Raw genomic sequence first — 27,373 nt, 5'->3', positions numbered from 1 at the left:
CGTCGGGACCTCACAAACTCAGGAGCGTTTTCAGGTTCGAGAAATTGAGATGCAAATGTAGCATGCTTTACACCAGGCTGCCTTTTGATTTCAAGCAAAAATGAAGAAGCAATTGATTGTTACGGTATTTCTTGTACTAACAGGCTTTAATGCTCTTATACACCCCATCCTCCATCTTTCAGCGTTCACGTCACACTTATCCAATTGCATTGTGGGATACATATAAAAAGTCTCAAGAGCCATTCAAGTGTTGTGAAAAGTTTGAGTAGGACTTTTTTTTACGTGGCGGAGGTTTTTTTTTTTCAGAAATGGTGGATGTGTGTATGAAATGGGTGCCAGATTGAGCCTCTTGAGCATGTGTGTGTTGTGTCGAAGGCTGTGAATGAGAACTGTGTAGGATACTGAATGAGAGGAAGTCTGCTCGTCTACAAAGGCCAGTGATTATATCGAGTAGAGGGTGGGAAGGCGATGAAGAAGAACGGGGGGGGGGGGGGGGGATTAGGGTGAAAGAAAGAACGCAAGAGAGAGAAAGAGAGTGAAGAGGAGGAAATGAGGCAGAGACGAGGCCAGAGAGGCTGAGGGTGAAATGTTGCGCCCCCTGGAGGTCCTCAGCAGCTACAGGTCTCTGCTGATGGTTTGGCTCTATCGTTCCGGTCTAGTTTAATTGGCTCAGGGAACTCGTTGTATAACTCCACTTCAGTTTCCTGAAAAATAAGAAAGGATACAGTTGGTTATACTAGGGGTGCCTAAACTCGGTCTTGGAGGGCCGCTGCTCTTGATATTTTAGCTCCAACTTCCTTCAAAACACCTGCCTAGAAGTTTGTAGCTTACATAGTAAGAGCTTGATTAGCTGGTTCAGGTGTGTCTAATTGGGATGGGAACTAATCTCTGCAGGACACTGGCCCTACAGGTCCAAGTTTGGGCACCTCTGCCCTATACATCTAAATAGGCCACTATTTGACTTAGCGTTGTCAAAAGTATCGACTTGGGTATCAATTGATGCTGAATTTTTAAAAACGTCTATTACTAGCTAACATTTGACTTAAACTGCTGTTGTTGTCTTAAACTGCTGTTTGGCCACTGTGTTCACGTGCTCAACATATATGACTGTGATTGGCTCTCTTCACCAGATACACAGACACTGAAGTGGTCGAAAGTTGAGTCTATCAGCTGATCTGTCTATGTGCTGATATATGAGAGATGGATCAGCTGATAGATGCAGCTTTTTAAATGCTCCAGTTTTATCTGTATTTGCGCTTGGTGAACAGAGTGGTGAAGTGATGACCTTCAAAGGAAATATCTAGCAAAGAGTAAATGTACTTTTGAGTGCTCAAATATTGGCAGGAAGGTGAGGTTTTAAATTTTCCAAATGGCAAACATCTGCAACCATTTCCACCAAGTAGATCTTCAATCTACTCCGGAAATGCGTGCGATGCTAGACATGTTGCATTGTTACTATGCGTTCACACTGAAGCCCTGGCAACAATGATGTCTGCCTAGACAGCTCCGCTGGCGAGAGCATCAAAATCAATGCTACATTGATCTCATATTTAAAAAGGCCGTTACAGCATAACAGCAAACAAGTTACATTCCCACATAAATAAAACCTGCTTTCTAACGTGAAAATGTTGCGCACCTTTTATCAAATTCATATAATGGTGAAGAACAAGTTGTTGCATGTGCTGTGGCTTTGCTCCACTTATCCAATATGTCTGAAATATTCTTAAGCAGCTATACTGTTTTGTACTGTACATGAGATTCCCGCTTTTTAAAAAAACATATTTAACATTAATACACATTAGGTATGGGACGATAATGTTTTTGAGGTATACCGCGGTTTGGAAAAGTCAAGGTTTTAAAACAGTCAAAATCTTCTGCTATTTTTTTACTTACGTTTTTTTTTTTATTTACATTTTTTTAACGTTTTTTTTTTTCTCAACAGTATCTCCAGCAGAAAAAATATCCAGATGTCGTTTTAATTTGTAAAAAAAAAAATCTGTTTTAGAAACAAATGAAGACAGCAGAAGTCAATAATTTATTTAGCCTGACACGTTTACTGTTGCAAAATATTTGAAATGTTTCTCAAAATAAAATATATTGTGTTCAAAGGGGGAAAAAGTCATTGTTTTTAATCATAGTTAACATAGTTCAGAGCAGTAATCACAATACCGAAAAAAAACGTGAAAGTGATATTTTTATCCAAGAATATCGTACCGTCAGAATCTTACACCGGACCATGCCTATTAGTAACTCGCCAATAACTTTTTTTTTTCCAAGTCCCTGTAATAAAACGTTGTGAATAACTAGAAATCCAGTGACCACAATATTAAAACCCTTTGGAACAACTGTGGTCAGAACCAAAGTTCACAGTACTGTGTTCTCTGGAATCCTCTCAAGCGGTGGACTTACATTCTTATTGTTTGCCGTCGAACCGTGTCATAGTTCATTACCAAAATGTTGACTCGATTTCAACTCTCCTCGACGCTTACACTGGCAAAGACACACCTTGCTGCTTATTGCTGCCGACTCCCATTGAAAATGTATGTCTTCCGATTACTTTGATGCTCTTGCAGCCTGCGATGTGAACGCACAGTTATGCAAAACATAAGATACCAGCTGGAGCTCCTCTTTGGGACTCAAGACTTCACTCCAACGGCTCTCTGCTCCACCCACACTTTTCACCACTACTAAGCTGACCAATCACAGATCTTGTGCTTTGTTGTAAAGTGTGCAGATGTGTAGTAGTTAAATTTTTTTTGAGAGTTGCACAACAGGATTAATGTTAGGGTATGTGACTGTACTTAATGCAGAAGTATAAACTGGCTATAACTACAGTGCTCAGCATAATTGAGTACAGCCCATTTTGAAAATGAATATTTGTATGAATTTCCTCAGTGAATATAGGCAATGTATTTGGTGCATTTAAACAAAACAGATTTATTAAACAGAAATATTTATTAAAATAATATTTTAATTTCCAAACATTTAGAAACTGAAAGACAAAACCATTAAATACAATACAAACAAAATTACAACCTACAAAATTTCAACTAAATTTTTACTTTTTTTGCTTCTCTTGATTTTTCCTCTTTTTTTTATTTGTATTTAATGTTTTTCTAAAACATCAATTTGGCTGTACTAGTTTTAGGACCGCTATCGTAAGTTATTTTGTTAGATAAGCTCCAGATTTGGCTTCAGTACTGACTAATCTAATGTATATGCACAGATATATTATTGTATAGCTTCCTATAAAAAATATGAATTGAAAAGAGAGATATGTGAGGGGTGTACTCATATATGCTGAGCACTGTATATACTTCATAGATTTTTATATACAACACAAGTACCTGTTTGAGTGCATTGCGTGCGATGGTCTGGAATGCCTGCTCTACGTTGATGGCCTCCTTTGCACTGGTCTCAAAATACGGGATGTTGTTCTTACTCTGACACCACGCCTGTGCCCGCTTGGTTGTTACCTGAGGGCATAAATGTGTGAAAGCACAATCAAAAATGTGTTTTGAACTTTTAAAAAAATCCAGAAAAAGAAAAATGTATCATGGTTTTAATAAATGCAATGTATTTTGCTACAGAATAATATAGGAATCAGATATTTTTAAAAATTACAGTAATAGTTAACAGCATTATTGTTATTAAAGTATTTTGGATCAAATAAATGTTAACTTTTCAAACACATTTTTGCCAACCCCAATCTTTTTGTAATCCCTTGGGATTAGGGTGGCCTCCATTTGAAAAATAATGGATTCAGGCTGTTTATACAACAACAATTCAGCCAAAAACATAATTTCTCTTGGGTTTTTAAAATGATCTATGTTTACACATATGCCAAGCCATTATTTGCGATGTTTGTTTGCACTGGCCATTAAATCTAAACTCCCCTAAACCTGCACTTTGAAACCTGTTTTTACAAATTCATGCATTTTCAGCTACAAAATTACATTGTCATATAAACAAACAGGCAACACACATAAAAAGTTTACCGTTTTTAGCTGAAAATGTTGTGTAAACAGTGCCTCAGACTACTGAATTTTACGGGGAAAAAAATCCTAGATTCAACCTATACAATATTTTTGTCTGTTATGACAATAGTGGTAAAGCAACTTTAACTGTTGACAAGAAATATGTCGGAACAAACGCTTGATCATGGCCAACCAATTGCTTGCCGTCTTAAACCCTTAATCAGGCGATGAACCATACGAGTATTTCAATGACTAGAAACATCAATTCCATTACTGGCTTTCGTTTCACTATGTTTGAAAGCTGTGAACAGAAAAACTTCAGTGTTCTTGGTCAACATCAGATTAGTGATAGATCCAGTCATGGAGGACCAAATAAAAATGAAACATGCTCAGAATATCATGAAACGTCCTACTCATGGCCCTAGTTGTTTGAATGCCAACCATGCTCTCAGATATTGTCTAAAACATGTGATTATTGCGTCACAATATCTTGTCATTTACAAATCTCCACAACATCCTACGTCAAAAAGATGATGCCTAAAACCAGGGCTGATATTGTGTATAATGTATCCCGTCTTCTTCACAAGTTATTTGAGGTATCATTCACTGGAAATTCAATGACTTAAAACTTCTTCGAGACACTTTACGTGTGTATGAAGAGGGTGCAGCTGCTCTTAAATTAGCTCCCTTGGCCTCTTAGAATGTGACATGATCTTGAAATATACTTTGTACTAACTTCTGTAAGTATCAGTGAAATGACACTTTTCAGGGAGTTTGGATTTTAGATTAAAATGCAGAAAAAAAAATGCAACTCATGATTTGAAACAATCCGTCTATGCTGAACATGTCTTCAATTCAAATATGTTAAGGTGATTGTCCTGATTTAATGTGTTTTATTTTAAAATTTCCAGCTCCCTCAGTGAGCATCTTGTCCAACAGCCTTGATTTCCAGGTTATAGTATCATTGATCATTATAATTATTAGTAGTAGTATTGCTGTACGACAATCTCTATCATTTTTTTGTGTAACCTACTTAATAGTTATGCATATCTGAATAAGGAATGTTCATTTCGCTTAATTAATGATTTTATATACACAAGTAATTAGGAGGTGCAGTGAGTAGCACGTTCGCCTCACGGCAAGGTCGCATTTATATGGATACACCTTAATAAAATGGGAATGGTTGGTGATATTAACGTCCTGTTTGTGGCACATTAGTATATGTGAGGGGGCAAACTTTTCAAGATGGGTGGTGACCATTGTGGCCATATTGAAGTCGGCCATCTTGGATGCATCTTTTATTTTTTTTCAATAGGAAGAGGGTCATGTGACACATCAAACTTATTGGGAATTTCAGAAGAAAAACAATGGTGTGCTAGGTTTTAACGTAACTTAATTCTTTCATGAGCCCCCTCACATATACTAATATGCCAAAAACAGGACGTTAATATCACCAACCATTCCCATTATATTAAGGTGTATCCATATAGATGGCCCACCCTGTATAATAAACTACTGGTATCAACAGTGCAAACCCTCATGAAATAAATGTCTTTTGGCACATCACTTACCTGTCTATTCTCCAGATCGATTTTGTTGCCCAGCACCACGAAGGGAAAGTTCTCTGGATCTCGAGGACTGGCCTGGATCAGAAACTCATCTCTCCAGCTGTCCAGTGTCTTGAAGGTGTTCGGGGCAGTGACATCAAACACCAGCACACAGCAGTCAGCACCACGGTAGAAAGCAACACCCAGAGACTGAAACCGCTCCTGACCTGCTGTGTCCCATATCTCAGAAAAAAACAAAACAAAACACATGATTATTGATATGTCGATATTCTGTCAAGCTGCACTAAAAAAAACACAATTTAAAAGATGGACAGACAGATATTTTTAGAATTCTAATGAAAAGTCAATCTGAAATGCCATTTTCATTTTATGAATTAAAATGGAATAAAAGCAATTAAATGATGAATTGCATTAACTATTTCTAGTTAACTGGGGTGAAAGGGTGACTATGGAAGACAAAAAAGAAAGTTCAGACTTCTTTCTTGCAATTCCAATTGAAAACCTCCCAACTCTTATTTTCTTTTCCCAGAATTCCAACATGCAATCTCAAAATTTGTGAGAATTGAGAAAATTTTAATACAGAAATTCAATTACATGATATAAATTCAGAATTCTGACAATTTCCTCAAATTTCTACGTTTAAATATTGGTTTGAGCTTCATAACTTTGAGTTTTTCCTCTCAGAAGTGCAATATGTGGCCTCAATTTGTTTTGTAGGAAAGTCAGACTTTCTCTAGACACACTTATAACTACAAGCCAAAGTAAGTATTCACAATGTATATCTTGCAATTCTGAAAATTTAGAAAGTTAGCATTGTGACAAACTAGTTATTACAAACAAATTATATACTATTATACAAACTAACTTTATTTAGAATGTCACAATACTGACTTTTTCCACTCCAGATTTTGAGATTTCAGAATTTCAGCATACATACATAATATAATAATAAATAAATATTTACATTTGTCCAACAATTCTCAGTTATATCTCACAATTTTGAGATTTCTTAATTCATGAAATTGCGAAATATAATGAATACCGTTTCTTACAATTCTTTAAAGTCTAAGCTATAAACACTTTAAAGATTTAAGATGAAAATAAATGATGTGATAAACAGTGACAATTAATTTTATATATACACTCCTAAATCAGAAAAAGTTTGGACAGTATGGAAAAAGGAAATAAAAAAGTAGTGATTTCTAAATGTACTCTAACATGTATTTCATTGCAGACAATACAAAAAACATTATTTAATGTGTTCCTCATGATTTTAAGAATATTCTTTTTAAATAAACACCAAAAGTTACCATGTGATGAAGTGTTTCGAGAGTAATTTTGTCCCATTCTTCCTGCAAACAAGTCTTAAGGGCGGCAGAAGTACAGGGTCTTATATAAAATATGCCACACATTCTCTATTGAAGCAAGGTCGGGTCTGCAGACAAGCCTGTCAAGTACCTGTATCCTCTTCCTTCACAGCCAGGACTTTGTAATGCAACTATTAAATTGTTTTAAATTCAAATTTGTAATATATACAGTTGAAATCAGAATTATTAGAATTATTATTGAATTTTTTTTCTTTTTAAAATATTTCCCAAATGATGTTTAACAGAGCAAGTAAGTTTCCACAGTATTTCTGATATTTTTTCTACTGGAGAAAGTCTTATTTGGCTACAATAAAAGCAGTTTTAAATTTTTTAAAAAACATTTTAAGGTCCAAATTTTTCACCTCTTTAAGCTATTTTTTTTTCTCGATAGTTTACAGAACAAACCATCGATATACAATAACTTGCCTAATTACCCTAACTTGCCTAGTTAACCTAATTAACCTAGTTAAGCCTTTAAATGTCACTTTAAGCTGTATAGAAGTGTTTTGAAAAATATCTAGTCAAATATTATTTACTGTCTTCATGGCGAAGATAAAATAAATCAGTTATTAAAACTATTATGTTTAAAAATGTGTTAAAAAAATAAAAAATCTCTCAGTTAAACAGAAATTGGGGGAAAAAATAAACAGGGGGTGAATAATTCTGACTTCAACTGTACCTCAGTGTAAAACCTATGAATGGTGGAAACACATTCTGTAATAATAAAACCCCCTGGGTCTCCCCTTTTGCCATGGCCTCTCTGTTCAAGTTTTTCTAAACTTTTTAACAAAAACTTTCCTCCTTTTCCACTGCTGTTGCAATTTTTAGCCAATAATTGTTGTCCATCTGGTTATCCCTAACATCACGCATGTACAGGCATACCTGTTTCAGACAAAATCTCAATTCAATCATATTCAACTCAAATGCGCCACTGTGCAAAATGCTCGCTCTAGTCTTCAAAAATTGTGCGCTACGCCATCTGTAATCATGTCGCGTGCACCCAAAGCTAACCTCCACAAACACAGCAAGACATCACATTCACCGCGCGCACTCAAGCGAACACGTCAAGTATAAACCAGGCTTAAAAGACTAGACCTTTCTTGGATGATGCTTTTGTACCAAATCATAATTACAATCACCTGTTGACGTCACCTGTTTCAAATCACATCATTATTCTAACAAATTTACCAGATAAACAGCCATAAATTGCTCCTGTCCCAACTGTTTTTCAATTGTGTTGCAATAACTAAAATCACAATACATGTTTATTGTCAAAAAACAAAACAAAGATCATGAGGAACTCATTAAATAATGTTTGTTGTGTTGTCTGCAATTAAATACAAGTAAATTTAGAAATCACAACTTTCTTTTTTTTTTCCAAACTGTCCAAACCTTTTCTGATTTTAAGGTTGTGTATACCGTGGCAGAAACGGGTTGTCATAGACGGCACACTGGCATAAAGAAAAGAAATGTGTTTTTTCAGTACAATGTCATCATCTGTACCTGCATTGTGACAAGCCGGTCGTCAACCATCACTTCTTTTGTCAGGAAATCTGCTCCTATAGTTGCTTTATACTGATTACTGAACTTTTTATTCACATACTGGTTCATTAGAGACGTTTTTCCAACCCTGCAGAGACAAAAACAAACAAAAAAAGCATTCAGGCCAAAACTGGCAGTGAGAAAAGAGAACTAACACATCTATTTGTGCGCACAACTATGAGTCACATACAAGAAGCGACACTTTATGAACAATAATCTAGGCCATAACAAAATTGACATTCCCTTTACGAAACTGAAACTATGGTCTTGAGAGTTGATATCACACATCCACACACGACATAATCAACAATATGAATCAAAACAAAGGATTGAATGTTTGTATGTTATTGTAACATCATTATTGTACAGATAGAGTGTCCCTTTTTTAAGAGATGATAATTATGTTTTAGGCGTCACGGTGGCACAGTGGGTAGCATAATTGTCCCACAGCAAAAAGGTCGCTGGTTCGAGCCTAGGCTTGGTCAGTTGGCATTTCTGTGTGAAGTTTGCATGTTCTCCCTGTATACGCCTGGGTTTCCTCCGGCTGCTCCGGTTTCCCCCACAGTCCAAAGATATGTGGTATAGGTGAATTGAAGTGTAGTGTGAATGAGTGTGTATGGATGTTTCCCAGTGTTGGGTTGCAGCTGGAAGGGCATCCGCAGCATTAAACATGTTGGATAAGTTGGCGGTTCATTCTGCTGTGGCGACCCCAGATCAGTAAAGGGAATAAGCCAAAAAGAAAAATTATATTTATAGCAAAGTTCATACAATTCTAGTTTAGCAGAACATCTCAACGCTCATGGTTTTGTACTTTTACTGACAAAAGTGTTTACAACTTATTCTGAACTAGTTTATAAAGAATAAATACAATAGTCGATTTGAAAAATGGTCTCGCAGCATTGCAGATAAACTACTCATTCAAAAAAAATGACAATTACAGGTACGATTATTTATGTTGCATGACTTGTAGGATGTTTATTTTAGTAGGTTAAAGGTGCAGTAGGTGCCAAAATGCTCAAGTTAGAAGAATAGCTTTGAAAATGCACGTCCCTCCCCTGTTGTCCAAAACCACGTCTCCTGAAGTATGAAGGCGCACTGAATAGATGACCAGAGACAACTTTATATAACACTAGATCATGGCCCCACTTCAGAAAGAAGGTTAAGTGAAAACTCAGAGTATGTCAACCCTGAAATGAGAGAAACGAGAGGGTTTTCCGTTTCAAAATGGCAGGTTTGTCAAAGTCGAGAAAGCAGAGTGTCAAGCCTGTTTCTGAAAGAGAGGTAACTTTAACCAAAGTCCCTTCAAGGCAAGTCATTTCACTCGGCAGCCATCTTTGAAACGCCTCTTGGGCAGTATGCTCGCCCATTCTGTTTAAATGGGGAAACTTCAAATTCTCCAAAACTACTTGCCAAGATTACGATTGCATTACATATTATGAATAACCAATAAAATTAAACTGTCTACTTAGTTTCATTTCTAAATGTTCATATCACATAAAATCTGCAGAAACTCACGTCTAGTCCAAGCCCCTACCCTGGAGAATTGTCATTCTATAGCAATCGCTAATTGGCTCATGTACTAAAAGGCGTGCTTTATTTGCCATATAATGATTGCTGATTGGCTCATGCACTAGAAGGCGGGGCTTCATTCGCCATATTGACTGTTACACTTTTCCCCATTCAAAAGTATACGAGTGACACGTCTTGTGTATTTTAAAGTCTTTGCTTTAACCAAAGAGCTTAGAATGACCAAGAGGCGACCCTCAATAGAACATTCCGTTGCAACAGCAGCGCCCAGCAACAGCCCCGGATTCCGCCATTTTGGAAAGAAAGCGATCGGCTGTCCATTGGATCTTATTGCTGTTGCGATGGCAAGCAGCTGCTTTGTTTTTTATTTATTTATTTAAAAAGTGCATTAGAGCTGAGATACAACCTGAAAGACGACAATACAACACTTACAATCACAATCATCAGCACTTTTAATAGTTTATTTTACAGACTTAAGAATATGCTGTTGTTCTATTGGAGTTTTCATTTCAAAATGGCCATCGCACCATCTAGTGGCTGTTTACCCAAATCTCACTAGAGTGTCACCTCTTGGTGATTCTATGCTCTTTGCTTTAACTCAGAGTCAGTTACCGTGGTAACTTACACTGTGAACCTAACCTGGTCAGGAGCAGGTTTTTTTCTCTAAACTCTGTCGGCCTCCTCCCCTTTTTTAAAGACGAAGCAATGTTTCTCACCTTAGCCTTACGTTTCCATCCACCTATTTTTATGCACATTTTGGAGATGTGCATAAAAATAAAAAAATAAAATAATAAATAAAAATCATCGATGGAAACGCCATGATGCACATAACTTTTGAAAATACGCATCAAAAACAAATGAGCATAACTGAGTAGGATAAACATTTAATTCGATAAGAAAAGATGCGCAGAAACTACAATGGAAACACTTTTACCAAACAAATTCCAGTATGTGCATTAAAAAAGGTTTGTATTACCAGTCATAATGGGGATTCGTTCAGAAACGAATCGCTCCTTCCGTTAGAATGAGATGTGAAACGGGAGATGGGGTGTGTTTTAGGACATGGATTAAATCAAATTTGACAGGGAGGGAATATAATTTACATTTCCATGCACACAAACACATGCTCTTTGTCAGCAATGCCTGTGTGATTCTTAATCCATCTGTGTAGAAAAGTGGTATAAAATGATAATTTTTGTAATTAAAAAAAAAATTTGCATACTGACCACCGGGAAAACTCCCGATCATAGATATATGTATACATGTGTAGATATCTCTGGCTCTGGATGGCCAGTCCTCCACTGCACCTTGGTCCCACATTCATTTCAAAGGAGCACTACCCTGTACTAAAATGGCAGCTCTATTGACGCATTTCTTCTGATAGACAACCTTTTTAAAGGTTTGAGCTCATATGATGATGAAAATGTGTGTGAATGGATAAACCAGCAGGCTGACGGCACTGTAAAACATCTGAAATGTTGTTCTGGTCATTCTAAAAAGCCTTAACTGTTTTAGTATTAATGTTATTATATTATTTTATTAATTACCTCCAGAGCATGTCAAGAGTGTCTGTTCTCCACGTTGTCATTTATTAAATAAAGAAAAGATTCACACAGCTTCTTCTACCGCAGTAAATTCTGTTTTTACTGTTGATATTTGGTGCCAGTTAATCAGGAAGTGGTGATTTTGTTCTCTTTGACTCGTTGGATGTAAACGCTTCTTTATTCGCACATCTTTTATGTGATATTCCAGTCTTGCACTTAAATTTAATTTGCATTTTTAGATAGAAACATAGCTATTGTCTACATTTCAGTCACACAAAGAACAAAGTTACGAGAATGGCTTGCCCATTTTTAATAAATAATTAGCTTAAATTCACTGACCTTCGGCAGGGGTATCTACTCTAACTAGATTAATGGGATTATTACTCGTTCTAAAAACTATTTTTAGTTCTGCTTACATTCTAAATGTCATATCAACCTCTACCACTTGATCAATAAAAAGGCAGACACACAAGTGCACTTTTACATCTATTAGAAACTCAAATTTAGAAATGTTATCTCAAAGGTCAAGGTGTCATCCTTCTGATCATAGTTTTAAACTGCATAACATCATTTCCCTCCAGCGTACAAAAGTAACTCCAATACTGATTCAGGGTTTAGAAAAATTTGGGTTTTGCTTTTTTGGCAATACCCCTTTCAAAAACTATTTTTCTTTTCATGACGCAGAATCTAAAAATACATATAAAAAAATACATTTAGATCATTTACTTTAATCATTACTATAAGAATATGAAGAGACTTCTAACCAGCACAACAAAAACTTTTCTGAAGACAATCACCTACTGCACCTTTAATTATTTTTTCAATTGTGATTTTGGCTTAAGCCACTACATCTTTAAACTTTGTGTGAAATTTAAACTTGACATTTTTTTTGCTAGCGCACATTGTTATTACTCAGATATTTACATTAGATGTCGCTTACTCTATTGTTGTCTATCAGAAGAAATGCGTCAATAGAGCCGCCATTTTAGTACAGGGTAGTGCTCCTTTGAAATGAATGTGGGACCAAGGTGCAGTGGAGGACTGGCCATCCAGAGCCAGAGATATCTACACATGTATACATATATCTATGATCGGGAGTTTTCCCGGTGGTCAGTATGCAAATTTTTTTTTTAATTACAAAAACTATCATTTTATACCACTTTTCTACACAGATGGATTAAGAATCACACAGGCATTGCTGACAAAGAGCATGTGTTTGTGTGCATGGAAATGTAAATTATAGTCCCTCCCTGTCAAATTTGATTTAATCCATGTCCTAAAACACACCCCATCTCCCGTTTCACATCTCATTCTAACGGAAGGAGCGATTCGTTTCTGAACGAATCCCCATTATGACTCGTTCACTTAGCTGACAATAATACAAGTTTCTAGCACAGCAGCATCTTGTTGTCATATTTCATTTACATTGTTTGCTGATTTTATTCAACAAAACTAGCATAAGCCTGGTATTTAGCGAGTTGGTGCTACTTTGCTGCTGAATTTTATGAATGCAGAGTTATTATTATTATTATTAAGACTGATCTGGCTGCATATGAATGCAATGAGTAACTGTATTATCATCAATAATGTTACTTGTTTAGCACAAAAGTTCGTGACATACAAAAACGTAGAAAACGAAACCTTACCTATGAAATGTTATGCTTTTGTGCTTTGTTTTCTTTATTTGCTCGTTACCACTCCCATACACAGCGCTAAAGTCCAGCATCTTCACATTGGCTTTGGTCTTGACTAAGCGTGGTTGAATGACATTTGTCCTGGAAGCACTGTACAAATGTGGCGGCGCCATGTACAGTTGAAGTCAGAATTATTAGCCCCCTTTGGATTTTTTTTTCTCTATTTTTAAAATTTACCAAATGATGTTTAACAGGAAGGAAATTTTCACAGTATGTCTGATAATATTTTTTCTTCTGGAGAAAGTCTTATTTGTTTTATTTCAGCTAGAATAAAAGCAGTTTTTAATAAAAAAAAAAAACATTTTAGGGTCAAAATTATTAGCCCCTTTAAGCTATATTTTTTTTCAATAGTCTACAGAACAAACCATCATTATACAATAACTTGCCTAATTACCCTAACCTGCCTAGTTAACCTAATTAACCTAGTTAAGCCTTTAAATGTCACTTTAAGCTGTATAGAAGAGAAAATTTTATTTACTGTCATCATGGCAAAGATAAAATAAATCAGTTATTAGAAATTAGTTATTAAAACTATTATGATTTACAAATATGTTGAAAAAATCTCATATATATAAAAATAAAAATATATAAAAATAAAATAAAAATTGGGGAAAAAAATAAACAAAATATAAACGGGGCTAATAATTCAGGGGGGCTAATAATTCTAACTTCAACTGTATATATAGGTGTATATATCCATGGTTATTTCTAAAGTGAACAATTCATCTGCACAAGTTAATTGACTGAAGATGCAGCTGTTTGTTTTGGTAATCTGACCATTTGCTTCTGCTTTTTCAGTGGCGGTGATGTCAGATTTTAACCACGCCCCTCTTACCGTTAGTTTGCTAAGAGCGAATTATGTTAAAAAAAGACCCCCCCCACCCCCCAAACAAAGTATTCTGTTTCAGTTGGAAGCACATCGACACACTGAAATAAATAGTCTCAGCAATGCCTGCTTCACTTTGAACCCAAAATGAAAGTGTCGGTAGTGTTGATTTTGTAAGAAGCAAGCTATGCTGATTGCAAGAAACTCACCCGGAATCTCCAAGAATGATCACCTTCAGAAGAACTTTCTTCCTTGATGTCATCGTGTCAGAGCTGGAGGAAGAGAAAGCACAAAGCATGAAGCTCAGATTGGAATAAAAGGAAGTGAAAGTCAAAACAGCTTTTACTCAGTCACACACATTGAAAGACACCGCCTCATAGTAAAAGCTACAACTATGACATGCTAAAACCACAATCAGTTGTTTGATTGAACTTACACACTCTAATGGAGCTATAAAAGCCTTTTTTGTTTCAATGACAAAACCCATGATTCTGCTTGCACGCTCAAATTGGTCATGTGCACTCAAACTAGCAAAGTCACGAGAAACGCGCTCTCACTGATGACATGTACTGTTGACCGGCTTCTGTTAAACACACAGACTTCCCTTTTTTTAATGAGGGATGTAGTTTTTCACATCTGTTACTTAATGCAGGTCCATATGAGGTACTGATGGTTATTTAGGCAATGCAGGAGAGAGAACACAGGGCGTGTTTGTGAAACACTTAAAGAAGCTTGACGACGCTTGGAACTGTGTTTTTTGCAACAACAACCAACCAAAATAAAATAAAATAGTTTTTAAAAATAATAAAATAAAAATAACAGGGTTGGAAAGTGCGATATTGGAAAAAACAAACAAACATCGCAACGTTTTGTTTTTCTGCGATACATATTTTGATATGAGTTTCATTTCAGCATATGACTTGAATAGCTAAATTTGAAAAGAATTTGTAATTTTCATATTGATTGTGATGATTTCATACGACATTTCATCTATATAAACTGAAACATGGAGGTTTTTCTGTGCAGTTCAAGTGCAGAAATAAATAAAAAACTAATGTAAATAAATAACACTGGATTGTCTTCATTGTTTAAACAAATACAATTAATCTTTGTTCATCATTTCTTATACACAGACTTGAACTCTTACAGTCACATGTCTTAAAAACCAAGCAGAAAATAGCTTTTGAGAAAACATATATTTTATTTGGTTGCTGAAAACTATTATTATTTGCTTTTTACTTACACTATAAATTGATGATAAACTGGATAAGTTGTGTGATTTTAATTAACCGGACATGTTTTTTTTTTATAATAATTTTTTAGGGGTTTTTCACCTTTATTATGACAGGACAGTAGAGATTTCAGACAGGAAAGCATTGGGAGCAGACAGAGGGGAAGGATCGGCAAAGGACGTCGAGCCGGGAATCGAACTTGGGTCGCCGTGAGCACGTCGGTGCTATAGGTCGGCGCACAATAACACAAGGCTATTGGCGCCGACAGTGGACATTGTTTTTGATTATTAAAATTAGGTCTGCACGCTATTGGAAAAATCTGATATTGCTATGGATACAGTTTCAGAAGTTTTAATAGAACTATGACCGTGTTCTTGAGAGTCTAACAGTTTTCAGGTAGAGAAATTGAATTATCACAATGCAAAAAATTGCTTTTCTTTGTCTGGTTTCTAGTCCAAAAATCATACAAAGTCTAAGACCAAGCAAAAATATTGTTTAGTTTTCCCTGTCAAAAGACCTAAGAGTTTTTTTGTCTGTTTTGAGGAAATGATCTGCCAATGGCGTAAGTGAAATAATTTTGTTTTTGCTTTGAAATGTAGATATTTGGACTAAAAACAAGACAAAAAGTTTAAGTAATAAATGTTTTTTTTTTTGCATAAATCATATTAATTCCACATTAACACAGGGATTAAATACAATTCTGTGGCTCCTGGTCAACGATAATTCAGACTGAACATTGAATATCTTTGCGATTTGACTATTGCGAACGTGCACAGTGTGATATCGATGCCGAAACGATATATGGTGCAGCCCTAATTAAAATGTACTTTATCAACCAAGTATCACAAAAATGGATTTCAATGCACCCTATATATATATATATATATATATATATATATATATATATATATATATATATATATATATATATATATATATATATATATATATATATATATATATATATGAAATTATTGATTATTGTCAACATAGATTATACACGTAGTGTACACGGTTTTATATAGTACATTTACTGTGTATTGGCACTATTCAATTTGTAATTTAGTGCGGGGATTGCTCCACACCACCAAAAACATACTACTGAGGGAAATCACTCATTTACAATGTTTCAAGTGAAATTTGGAATCCCAACATTATGCATAACAACAACATGTCATTGGATTTCATAGGACCCTAATTAGGCCATAAATTATTCCCACATTCAATAATATTTTTATTCAATACAATTTTATTCTAAACAAACAAATCACACAAACAAAACGACTAACATCAACATATGTTTTATGTTGAAATTGTGTATAATGTTACAAAAGAACTTTTTATTCATTAGACCCACAAACTACATTAATTATACACGAGGACTGTTATGAAATTATTGTTATACAAATAATAATAATTATTTTTTGGAGCAGCAACTATACATACTAGAATGATTTCTGAAGGATAATGCATATGATATAATCTTGTGATGAACTTTTGTAGAAAAGGTTAAAAACAACATACCAAAAGCTGACTCCAAGTGAATTTAGGCATCACAACATTTTAACGTACAGTATAAAAAAATAACATAGATTTTCACTCTTCAGAAGACTTACGCAAGCTACATAAATCACTTTTATTTCCAATTTTAAGGCAAGAACAAACAAATTGACACTATTAAAAGTTTAATACTTTAATAATGTCTAAAAATGGATGAAATAAAACACTAAGGACAAAATGCCATTTTAAACAATGTATGAAACACTGATTTTGTTAGATTTGTTAAGGATTACATTTAACAAGTAATACAAATTACACCTAAAGATTTAATAATTATTAGTGTTAATTACAATTATTAATAACTATTACCAATACATTTTGTATCCTTAAAGCTAACCCTGGAAATATGAAAAAAAAAAGAATGTCAAGAATTGTAGTCAATGCTAAAAGGCTAATTCTATACAGCAATGGCTGAGTGCAGTAATGTACCTTGCAAAAGAGCATGACATCATAATTTAAACCATGGCAACATTTGATAAGGCTGAATGGTTCTTTACACCAACAATCTCAAAAACTTGAAGAATCTTATCTGCTTCAAAGACAGGGCTGTTTCAAGACTTCTGATTTCACCTGTTCTTTTACGGTCACAAATGCAACAGGTGAAAGTCAAACACCAGAATACAAAAATGTATAACAATAATAGTACAGTATCAATACAAGTGTATTTAACTTTCTTGCTTTAAATCAGTCTTGTAAGCAAGAAAATATCGAAGGGGAAAAAAACAATAGTTTCAAATTGACAACAGAACCCGGATACAAACACTCAAGTGGAAAATTATCTCAAAAAGAAAAACAATAATATATTGTGCCCAGATAATGAAAACCAGCCTATACGGCCAATATCCTGTTATACACTATTGTTCGAAAAATATGCTTCAATGGCAAACGCTATACATTTCTATAAAAGGAATAGTTCAGCCGAAAATGAAAAGTCTGTCATCATTTACTCAGCTGTTTCAAACCTTCCTTTCTTCTTCTGAAGACAAAAGAAGATTTGAAGAAAGCTGGAAACTTGTAACCACTAACTTCCATAGTACTTGATGTTCCTATGGATTTCAATGGTTACAGGTTTTCAGCATTAAAATATCTTTAGTGTTTAACAGAAGAAATGTTGTTGTTTTTTGTGGACTGTCCCTTTACACTGTACAATCATATTACCTTTTAGCAACTCATTTTCATATTATGTAACCGCACACTCCAACTAACTGAGCTAAAAACAGCCAGATAAAATCAAATGTGGAGTAGATTATGTAATTAGTCCTTCATTTATTCATGAAAAACAGCAACCGACTGCTGTGTTGGACATGTGGCGCACATTTAGTTTAATGGACAGGTAGAAATGTGTTCACACAATGTACAGTAGTGCATCACAATACAGCCCATGTAATATTTTGTAGAGTACTGTAATCAAGAAATATCTTGAGATATAACAGTTGCCTAGAGAAATGTTATTTTAATGTAATGATAATAACAACATAAATGGGTAAGATTTTTTTTCTGATCTAATTAAATCTAATTTAGTCTATAAACCTACGTCAAGGTGCAAACATTTAGACTTTAAAAGTGCTGTTTGACTCATTTAAAGCTTTTAAATAATACCATGATATTTTTGCAGATATTTAAGGCCACGTCCATACGTTTAAGGATGAAGTTTTCCATAATTTTGTTAAAAAATAAATAAAATAAAATTGTCCACATGAAAACGGCAGAACGCACTGTGATGCATGTTAAGGCAACGCCGAACCAACAGGTGGCGATAATGACACTTTTATGCTGGGTTCACACCAAATGAGGAATTAGGTATTTTCGTGAGTAAATTGCATACAAGTCAATGCAAACTTGAGAACAGAGGCAGAATACAGACCAGTGGTAGAACAATTAGAAAAACACGGTACGTTTGCCACATGCTGGTGTGAACCCAGCCATGTTGCCCAATCAAAAAAAGGAGAAAACAGCCCACACACTGACGTCATGAGGCAAAAACTTTGGTTGTAGTGTCCACATGACCACAATGTACATGGAATTTTGGAAAATCTTCACCATGGCCAGAGTTTTTACAAAGTTTCAGTTACCTCATACTCCATGTTCATGTCGACAAACGGCGAAACCACATAGAAAAAAAGTGTGGTTTTTAAAATGCCCATGTTCGTGCGGACAAGACACAAGAAACATGCCAAGTGTTATCTGTTTATCTGAAAAACAAAGCTTAAGTCTGTTTATGCATTGAAAACGCGTGTTCTGTGTTGAGATGTCTGACTTTGTTTTGGTCTGTGTAACTCCGCCCACTACCAGTTGGCACCCAGAGTTGCCTTGGCGCAAAAGAGCGCATTTCATTTCAGCCCTAAAAGTTGCCCAATATTTGCGGGGCACAGATGAAAATGCGACCTCTGGAGGACAGTAGCAGCCTCCGTAATGAGACGCAGATTTGGAGTTATAAAAATGTGAGGTGGTTTCGCAAACAATACAAATATTACAAACGTAAACATTAGCCGATCAATTTACAGCATAAGGCTTGATTGTCAGGACACTCGTTCCTCTTGGTGTCATCAATCTGGCAACCTGCATGTGCGTGGAGTTGTCGGAGGAGGGGTCAGGTGAAAAAAAAAACCCTCTACAAAATGTTGAATTCGAACTGCAATACCTAGTTCGACCACTGGGTGACAATCCTACACACAGCAACCTTTAAAACAATATGGCTGCATCTGAAATCGCCTACCAGGTGCATGATGCGTGAGGCTAGCAAACATGGCGTAGCTTTCAGTTACGATGAACACTGCTTTCATAATTATATTTTATAGATAAATGTCTATGGCTCTGCATACAATGACTTTATCTTGCTGGAGTTTACAGCTGTTTCACTTTACTTCAGGACACATTAATACCGCTCTGTGGGTCTGTTGGAGACTTTCATAAATATTCCTAACAAGTCTAATAACTGTTGCAGACATACTTGTTACATAAGCGCACTAAATCAGACTTCAGCAGCATTTATTTGAGAGTGCACAAGAAAATCTGCACTTGAGCAGCGTATATCTGAGGGCGTGCAAGAAGTTTTGTGCACGAACAGAGGAAATTGGCGCTCAAGCCAAGAGATTCGCATGCTCCTTATACATGAATGAGATCTCGACTTGTAATACTGCGCTCATGACATTTGTCATTGAAATAACGCCATAGGTAGTTGGTAGATCTGTGTAAAAGGCCTGCCGCCACAGCTGGAACAAAATCCTCGTCAATTGTGCTTTATTTATGCACATATTTACAATTTATTAATTTAGTGTTTGTTAATAAAGTTAAAAAGTATAAATAGAAGGGAGGTAACACTTTACAATAAGGTTGTATTAGTTAATGTTAGACTGCATTTACTAACATAAACAAACAATGACCAATACATTAATTACAGTATTTGATGTTAGTTAACATTAATGAAAATACAGTTGCTCACTGTTAGTTCATGTTAACTCATGATGCGATGCACTAACTAATGTTAACAAGCATGTATTTGGTTTTAAATATGGCATTAATAAATTATGAGCTATGATTAATAAGTGATGTGCAAGTTTATTTCATGTTAGTAAATGCATGTTATTTCATCTTATACTAGCTAACAAGAACTAATGAAACCTTATTGTAAAGTGTGTACAGAAGGGTTTCATTTTCTGTCTGTAAAACTAACAATCTGTAAAGATTTGCATTTTTAAACAGCCAGTAGAGCTTTAAATAAAGAATGTGGTCTTGAAACACAAGCATCAGCAAATATTGAAAAGTTAATGTTAAGTACCCTCATCATGGTTCAATAGGATCCAGAGGAGGACTGAAGAGCTCTTTTACGATAACTTCAGAACTTTCAGTCACCAACCTGGAACACTAACTGTCTCTTAAAATATATTGAAATGCATCACACTGTTTTAACATAGTCTATACAACCATGAAGAATACACCAGTCCCATTTAAACTAAAGAAGTACGAAGAGAACCCTTTCTTTACCAATGCTGCATCAATACAAAATTATTTTACAAAAATATTTTAAAAAGCTCATCTCAACTTCATATGCATACTAGACTGAAGTAATCTCATGTGTACCCTGACCAGTCCATAAGTCATTCACGTCCTCCTATAACACAGGAATTATTTATTTTTTGTTGGTGTTGATTTTTAATGGTGCAGTCTTGAAAAAACCTACATCATTTCCCAGCATCAAAGGCATGTGTAACATTTCTTTTCATTTCTTAGTAGCATGACTTTGATGCCAAAAATCAAGGTCACATGTTAATTTGTATACTATTTTTAAACACATCATGTGATAGAAGGCATTACGCAACAAAAATGGTTCAAATAAATTATAATTATGAAGCAAAAAATGTTTCAAATCAATGTCACAGACTTTACGAGTTTAAATAGGCAAATGCTTTTGGGAAAATAAAATGTACATTTTGTCTTTGATTGCAATTTTGTGTAAATAATGACTTTTTAATATCAGTACAATCAACTAAATTAAAAAATGTAATCATTACAACCCACAATGCGCGATCTGTCACATTAGTGAAATTCTGTGGGCAAAAAAAAAGGAATTGTCACTTTCAAATCACAAGGATTTCTGATGGTCAACCTGATTCTGACATTCTGACAAAATTGTAAATCACGATTTTTTTTTGCCTAAAATCAAGATCACGATTCTTTCTCATGATTCAGTAAATGTAAAATAAAAGTTAATATGATTAGCCTATTATTATTGTTAATTCTTAAACATATGGTAAAACAACAATAATAATGTTCTTGGCAATGTTGCAAGATTGGGCGGTTTTGAATTTATTTTTGCAGGTAAAAAATGACATAGGCGGGGCAGAGTAAATTGGGCGGTTTTGTAACGGCGTGCCCGCCAGCCCCGGTCTTCACTTATAAATCTGTTATGATCCCCCAAAGAGGTGCCATAGCCCCCGTTCTCCACATACAAACGCTTACAACAGTTGTGATCTCCCAACGAGACTACAGATTGTTAGGCAGTGCCTTTTAGTTTTCAGTGGGTTTTAGGCTGTAAACAGCCAGCTACATCTGGCAACACTGGTTCTCGGAAGTAACAGCTGGGGGTCAGCTCACGTGTGATTTCGCGGCCGCGAATACATCATTACATGAAGACAGAATTGACATTGTTGGGTGAATTATACCTTATAAATACAGCATGTGACACTTTTAACGCCATTTGAAGGTGTCAATGTTGCTGTGAGGATTTGTGCGACTGCCTTGCTTCTCTCCTGACCTTGAAAATATAATTGGCTGAATCATAGAAAAGCTAAATTAAGATTGTGTGTAGGGTCGAATCGAGATTGTGATCTTTTTTCGATTAATCGTGCAGCCCTAATTGTTACTTGAATTTTTAGACATCTGGACTAAAATAAGACAAAGCAAAGTAATAGAAGCATTGTGATTATTCAATTTCTGTACCAGAATACTGTAAAACCATCATATAATGATATTCAATCTATCTTGTGAAACTGTATTCATAATGCAATATTTATTGCAGATAAATAAAGTATGTCAATGTAAGACCTTTCCAATATCATGCAGCCCTACCTCATCATCAGGAGACATTAAGTTGTAAGAGTATCCATTGACTTGAATTTTGTGAAATCACCAAAGACCACAGTTTTAGCTTAAAACAAATCTTTAAAAAATAATAAGTCACCAAAAGTTTGGAAGGCCTTAGGATGAGTACATTAACAAATTTTTAATTTTTAGCTGAACTGTCTCCTCACCTATTTTGCATTGTCACAATTAATTTTTTACTTCACAATTTCAAATTTGTACTTTTCATGTAAACTATAACTTTCACAGTTTCCTATTTCTGATTTATTATACACCATAATAAATAATTATACATATTTAGCCAAAGGCAGCGTGATTTCTTGTATACTGTAAAGGGTTGGGCGATTTGGTCTGAGATTAAATCTCGATTAATTCAACATTTTAACTCGATTACGATTAATGAAAGATTTATTTATTTATTTTTATTTTTTGCTCTCATAGTTCACTGACAGATTTTGTACAAAAATCTCTCACTTGTAATATGTGAGCATATTTACTGAATGAAGGGAGCATTAGTTGATTTTAAAATAATTAAAGGAAACACACACTATCTGCTATCTATGAATAATTATAGAACATCAACGTTGAACAACTGAAATTAAACACACACTGCCTAAAATGAACAGTCACTTTTTACTTTAGAAAAGTGAAAATAAATAACTTGCAACTTTGGAAACAAAATAAATTATTTTCAGTGTTTTTCATATTAAAAGGAGAAAATAAGCAGCATCTCTTCTAAATAAAATAACACTTGCATACCCTATAAATAATATTTTAAACAGTGTACTTCTTGCATCTTCTGTAAACAAATGTTTTAATTCAAATTATAATTCTGATGTAATGGAAAGTATCCCGTCTCAAGGAATCGCTGCCGCAGCTTCCAATCATCGTCAATGTAGTGCAAAGTAACACCATAGTAACAAACAGAGCAGGGTCATGTGACTCCACACATGGTAAGGTAAGGAATTGAAAAATAAATAAATAAATAAAATTCGACCTGGACCAATTAGATCGATTATTGGTTCGGAATGTCGATTTCGAATCATTTTCGATTAATAGCCCAGCCCTAATACTGCACATTTTACCAACACAAGAAGCCAAGAGTGTATTACAGAATAATAATAACATTTTATTTTAAAATGGTGCATATACAGCATAAGTACTGTGGTATTCTAAATAGATGCTGACTAGTACGGCTGCACGATATTGTAAAAATCTAACATTGTGATATTTTGTGATTCTGCAATATAAAGTTCGATATGAATACCATTTCACCAGATGACTGGATTACCTCTATTTGGAAAGAATTAGCAATTTTAGATTGGTTGGGATGATTTTATGTGGAAGTGCATCTGAATAAAATATAATAAACCATCTAAAAGCATAGATCAATACAATAATAAAAAAAAATACAATTGAAATAAACAATGTTTTATCGTTTTCTCAGTCTAATAGTATTTAGGTACAGTAATTGGACGATAAAAATAATTCAATCGATTAATCATAAAATATTAAAACACATTAAAAGTAAGAAACAGTATAGTTTATTATACGTGAATGCTTTTGAAATCATTATTCAGTCAAAGTAGGGCTGGGCCGATCAACTATATTGTATTTAATCGTGAAAAAATTTATGTCAGTAACAATGATGAGCTCTGGACTTGTTTACTCCATATTGATCAAAGAGCCATTTACACAGCAGAAATGTGCAACAATGGGCATCTACAAGTGTGTTGATATTAGAGATGTACCGAATTTTCGGCCACCGAAAATTTATCATTCGAAAATATGCTATGCCATGCCAATGCTATGGACCCTCTAATTTTTGTGGCTTCTGTCATTGTCTGGATACTCTTTTAAATCTGAAAGCATTAACACTTATATCGTATGTTATCGTTTAATATGGAAAACAATTATTGAGATTGCATTTTTGCCATATCGCCCAGCCCTAAGTCACAGGCATCAAAATCACATAAATATCATAAATTAAAAACATAAATATATATATATATATATATATATATATATATATATATATATATAAAATAATACATAGTCTTACTAAACATTGTATATTCTGCGATGTGACTTGTAAATTATCACATTGCGTTATCGATGCTGAATCGATATATTGTGCAGCCCTACTGACTAGTTAGGAGGCTCGCAAGATTTTGAGACACAGTTCATGACTGCCAACACTTTTACGACTCCATATTTAATCTGGAACCCATGACACTCGGTAAAGTCGGATCACATGGTAGAGCACTTTCCCTCAGCACGAAAAAGAACAGCAGAAATTCAGACGTTTCAACATCATGCAACAAATAACCAAGTGCGTACTATACACACTGACACACGCGTTTTACAGTATACATCGACGCTACTTCTGAACTATAAAGTGGTATATGATTTAGGAGATTTTAAACTTTAATAACGATTGTTTATTAAAAATGGCTTGTTTCGCAATACCCCACGCCTGTTCCCGTGTGCAGTAAACATACAAGGAGAAACTGAATGTATTTATTGCGGCTGCTTGTTGTGCAATCAGATGATTCCACATGAAAGCCAAGCAGCGCTGTAAAATCTATTTCTGATCGATTATTACTATATTAGTGACTCTCAATGAAATGTTTTGATGTGTACATTAGCTCAAGACAAGAGTGTACGATAAAACAAGACGATTTAAAACAAATGCATATGTAGAAAAACAAACAAACAAACAAAAAAAAAAAAAATACCCAGCGCGACTGTCAGGCCTGTCACGGTAACTGGAAACACCTGATCATCCAGGGCCTCACAAATCAACATCAGTGGCTGGTTTTAACCAAATATAACCTTACATATAAAATAAACATTTGTAAAAACGACTTAATGTGCTTTAAAATCATAATAAACTATCTCGTTTGCTAATGTCACACGTTAGCTTAACGTTACATTCCAATCACACATTCTCTCTTCACAAATCCACGATCATTCACTCGATTTCACATATACAAGCATATATTTGGATTTTATAACTCACCTGGTTTATATAAAGAAGGAGATCTAGCGAATATCAGTCTGTTTTTGTGCTGTGGTGTAGCCTGTGAGCTAAACTGCTACCGTGCCCTTACACGAGCCTGATGTTTATGAGGAAAAAAACAAACAATAACTTCAGCTTCTGTCGTCAGTTGAAGACTGGATCGTTTATGGCGTGTGTATGAATGAATTAATCCGGATTCGGGGATACCGATACGGGCGCTGTAACCGTTGTTGCCCCCCTGTTAACTGACGGTTCTTTTTTCTCTTTCTGTTTCAGGATCTGCTTTAACTTCCTCCAAAACAACCCTGTGATAGCCAGCGATGTCATCACGCTGAAGGCGTCATTGCGTAGGCCCGCCCAGAAAACACGCCCTAAAAGAGGCTCTTCTACTCAGTGAATACTCTTATAGTAAGATATAAAACATATATTGATAGTAATTGTTCATTTTGTAAGCAACACCTAGAGTCCCTAGTTCACTTATTTTGACAATGCAGTTACTCTAATTTGCTTGAAAAATATCTTTGTATTTTTGTAATTGAGAATGTTGATAAAGACTTTTCCTTACTATGGGAAAATGTTTTGTTTGGTTTTGTTAATTATAAAACAGAAACTGTACATAAAAGAAAATGTATTTTCTTAATCATATTTTTTAAAACAACATTTTATATACATAAATGTACATTTTTAAACCAAAAACATTTTTTTTATATAATTTGTTTACTGAAATGCAGTATTACTTTGAAACTATTTCTAATTCTTTTACAAAAAAGGCTTTAAAAACAACTGAATTTTTTTCTTTAGTGTGTGATGTATATACCCCTTTAGTTTGTTTTTGTTTTTTCCTTTGTTTTTGGTGTTGTTTTCTTTTTCAAAATGTAATTTTTTCTTCTTCTTTTTTATAATGTACTGTGATGGTATATTCTCACTGTTCGCATAATAAAAAAGAGGCTCTTCTGAAGACCCTTTTATTATTAAAGCCATTCCTATCTCCTTTACATTTATTTTACGTAGCATATTATGTAGGTAATTTGTTCTTTATTTGCACCTGTTTCCTTTTTTTGTAATGTAGAGGTGTACTGATAATGCCAAGTTGTACATTATGTTCAATAAAAAGAAAAGACCCTTTTATCCCACATTTTTTAATCACGTTTTTTGTAAAGACACCTTTTTTTTTCTAAAAAAGTACAATGTATAAAATATGATAGCCCATTAGTAACAACAATAAAAAATAATCCAAATTAAAACAAAAAGTCATGCTTTTAATGACATAAAATTGGACTAATAGACTAATAGTTCCTCCTTCTTGACCTATTATGACTCTTTTTCTTGATTCTATTTATATATATTTAACATTAAAATCCAATTCCTTTAACAGAAAGAATAGTTTCTAAGAGAAACCATAGATTTAACATAAACTAAACAAAATTATACACACACACACACACACACACACACACACACACACACACACACACACACACACACACACACACACACACACACACACACACACACACACACACATATATATATGTAATATTTTATATGTCACTTCTTTTACTTTGTTAGTTAGCAAATATTTATGTGGGAGATTCCAAGTAATGTCCTAATTTATTTCATATGTGGTCAGCCATTTAAAAGAAGTTGGAATTGTGTTCGCATCAAAAGCAAAAATTGTTCGCATCATACGATTAAATTTGTCATCAACTATTGACATCCCTTCTAGTGCGACTGGGTTGTTTGGTCTATATGTAGTATCCAAATTAAAAGTTTGTACTCCAGTCAATAAAGTTTTTGAACCATTGGGAATGGCATTAATTACTGTGTTGTCTTCTTTTACTGAGGGTTCGAAATTGAGCTTTTTTAGAAAACTCAGAAAATAAATATAACTTACCATTGTCATTTAACAATTAACTAGTAAAAATATCATTTAA

General features: G+C 34.6%; 1 protein-coding gene across 1 annotated transcript; it reads right to left on the bottom strand.

Moving 5' to 3' along the window:
• Window positions 1-486: 486 nt before the first annotated feature.
• Window positions 487-25,747, bottom strand: rab7a (RAB7a, member RAS oncogene family). Its single transcript, XM_056467868.1, has 6 exons — window positions 25,440-25,747; window positions 14,255-14,317; window positions 8,416-8,542; window positions 5,549-5,767; window positions 3,348-3,476; window positions 487-704 (listed from the first exon to the last, which is right to left on the bottom strand). The coding sequence occupies exons 2-6, from the start codon at window positions 14,305-14,307 to the stop codon at window positions 609-611; spliced, it is 624 nt and encodes a 207-aa protein (XP_056323843.1). The 5' UTR covers window positions 14,308-14,317; window positions 25,440-25,747; the 3' UTR covers window positions 487-608.
• Window positions 25,748-27,373: the final 1,626 nt, after the last annotated feature.

Source organism: Danio aesculapii, chromosome 11 (genome assembly GCF_903798145.1).
Source record: "Danio aesculapii chromosome 11, fDanAes4.1, whole genome shotgun sequence".
In the NCBI taxonomy this organism is placed as follows: Eukaryota; Metazoa; Chordata; class Actinopteri; order Cypriniformes; family Danionidae; genus Danio; species Danio aesculapii.
This window is presented reverse-complemented; position numbering and strand designations above follow the sequence as displayed.

What these genes read in the sequence shown, in the direction of transcription:
- rab7a (XM_056467868.1), bottom strand. Translation starts at nt 14,307, where the DNA reads ATGACATCAAGGAAGAAAGTTCTTCTGAAGGTGATCATTCTTGGAGAT. An exon ending in ATCATTCTTGGAGATTCCGG is followed by an intron (nt 8,543 to 14,254) that starts GTGAGTTTCTTG and finishes TTGTCTCTGCAG; the next exon opens with GGTTGGAAAAACGTCTCTAA. An exon ending in CACGCAATGCACTCAAACAG is followed by an intron (nt 705 to 3,347) that starts GTACTTGTGTTG and finishes CTTATTTTTCAG; the next exon opens with GAAACTGAAGTGGAGTTATA.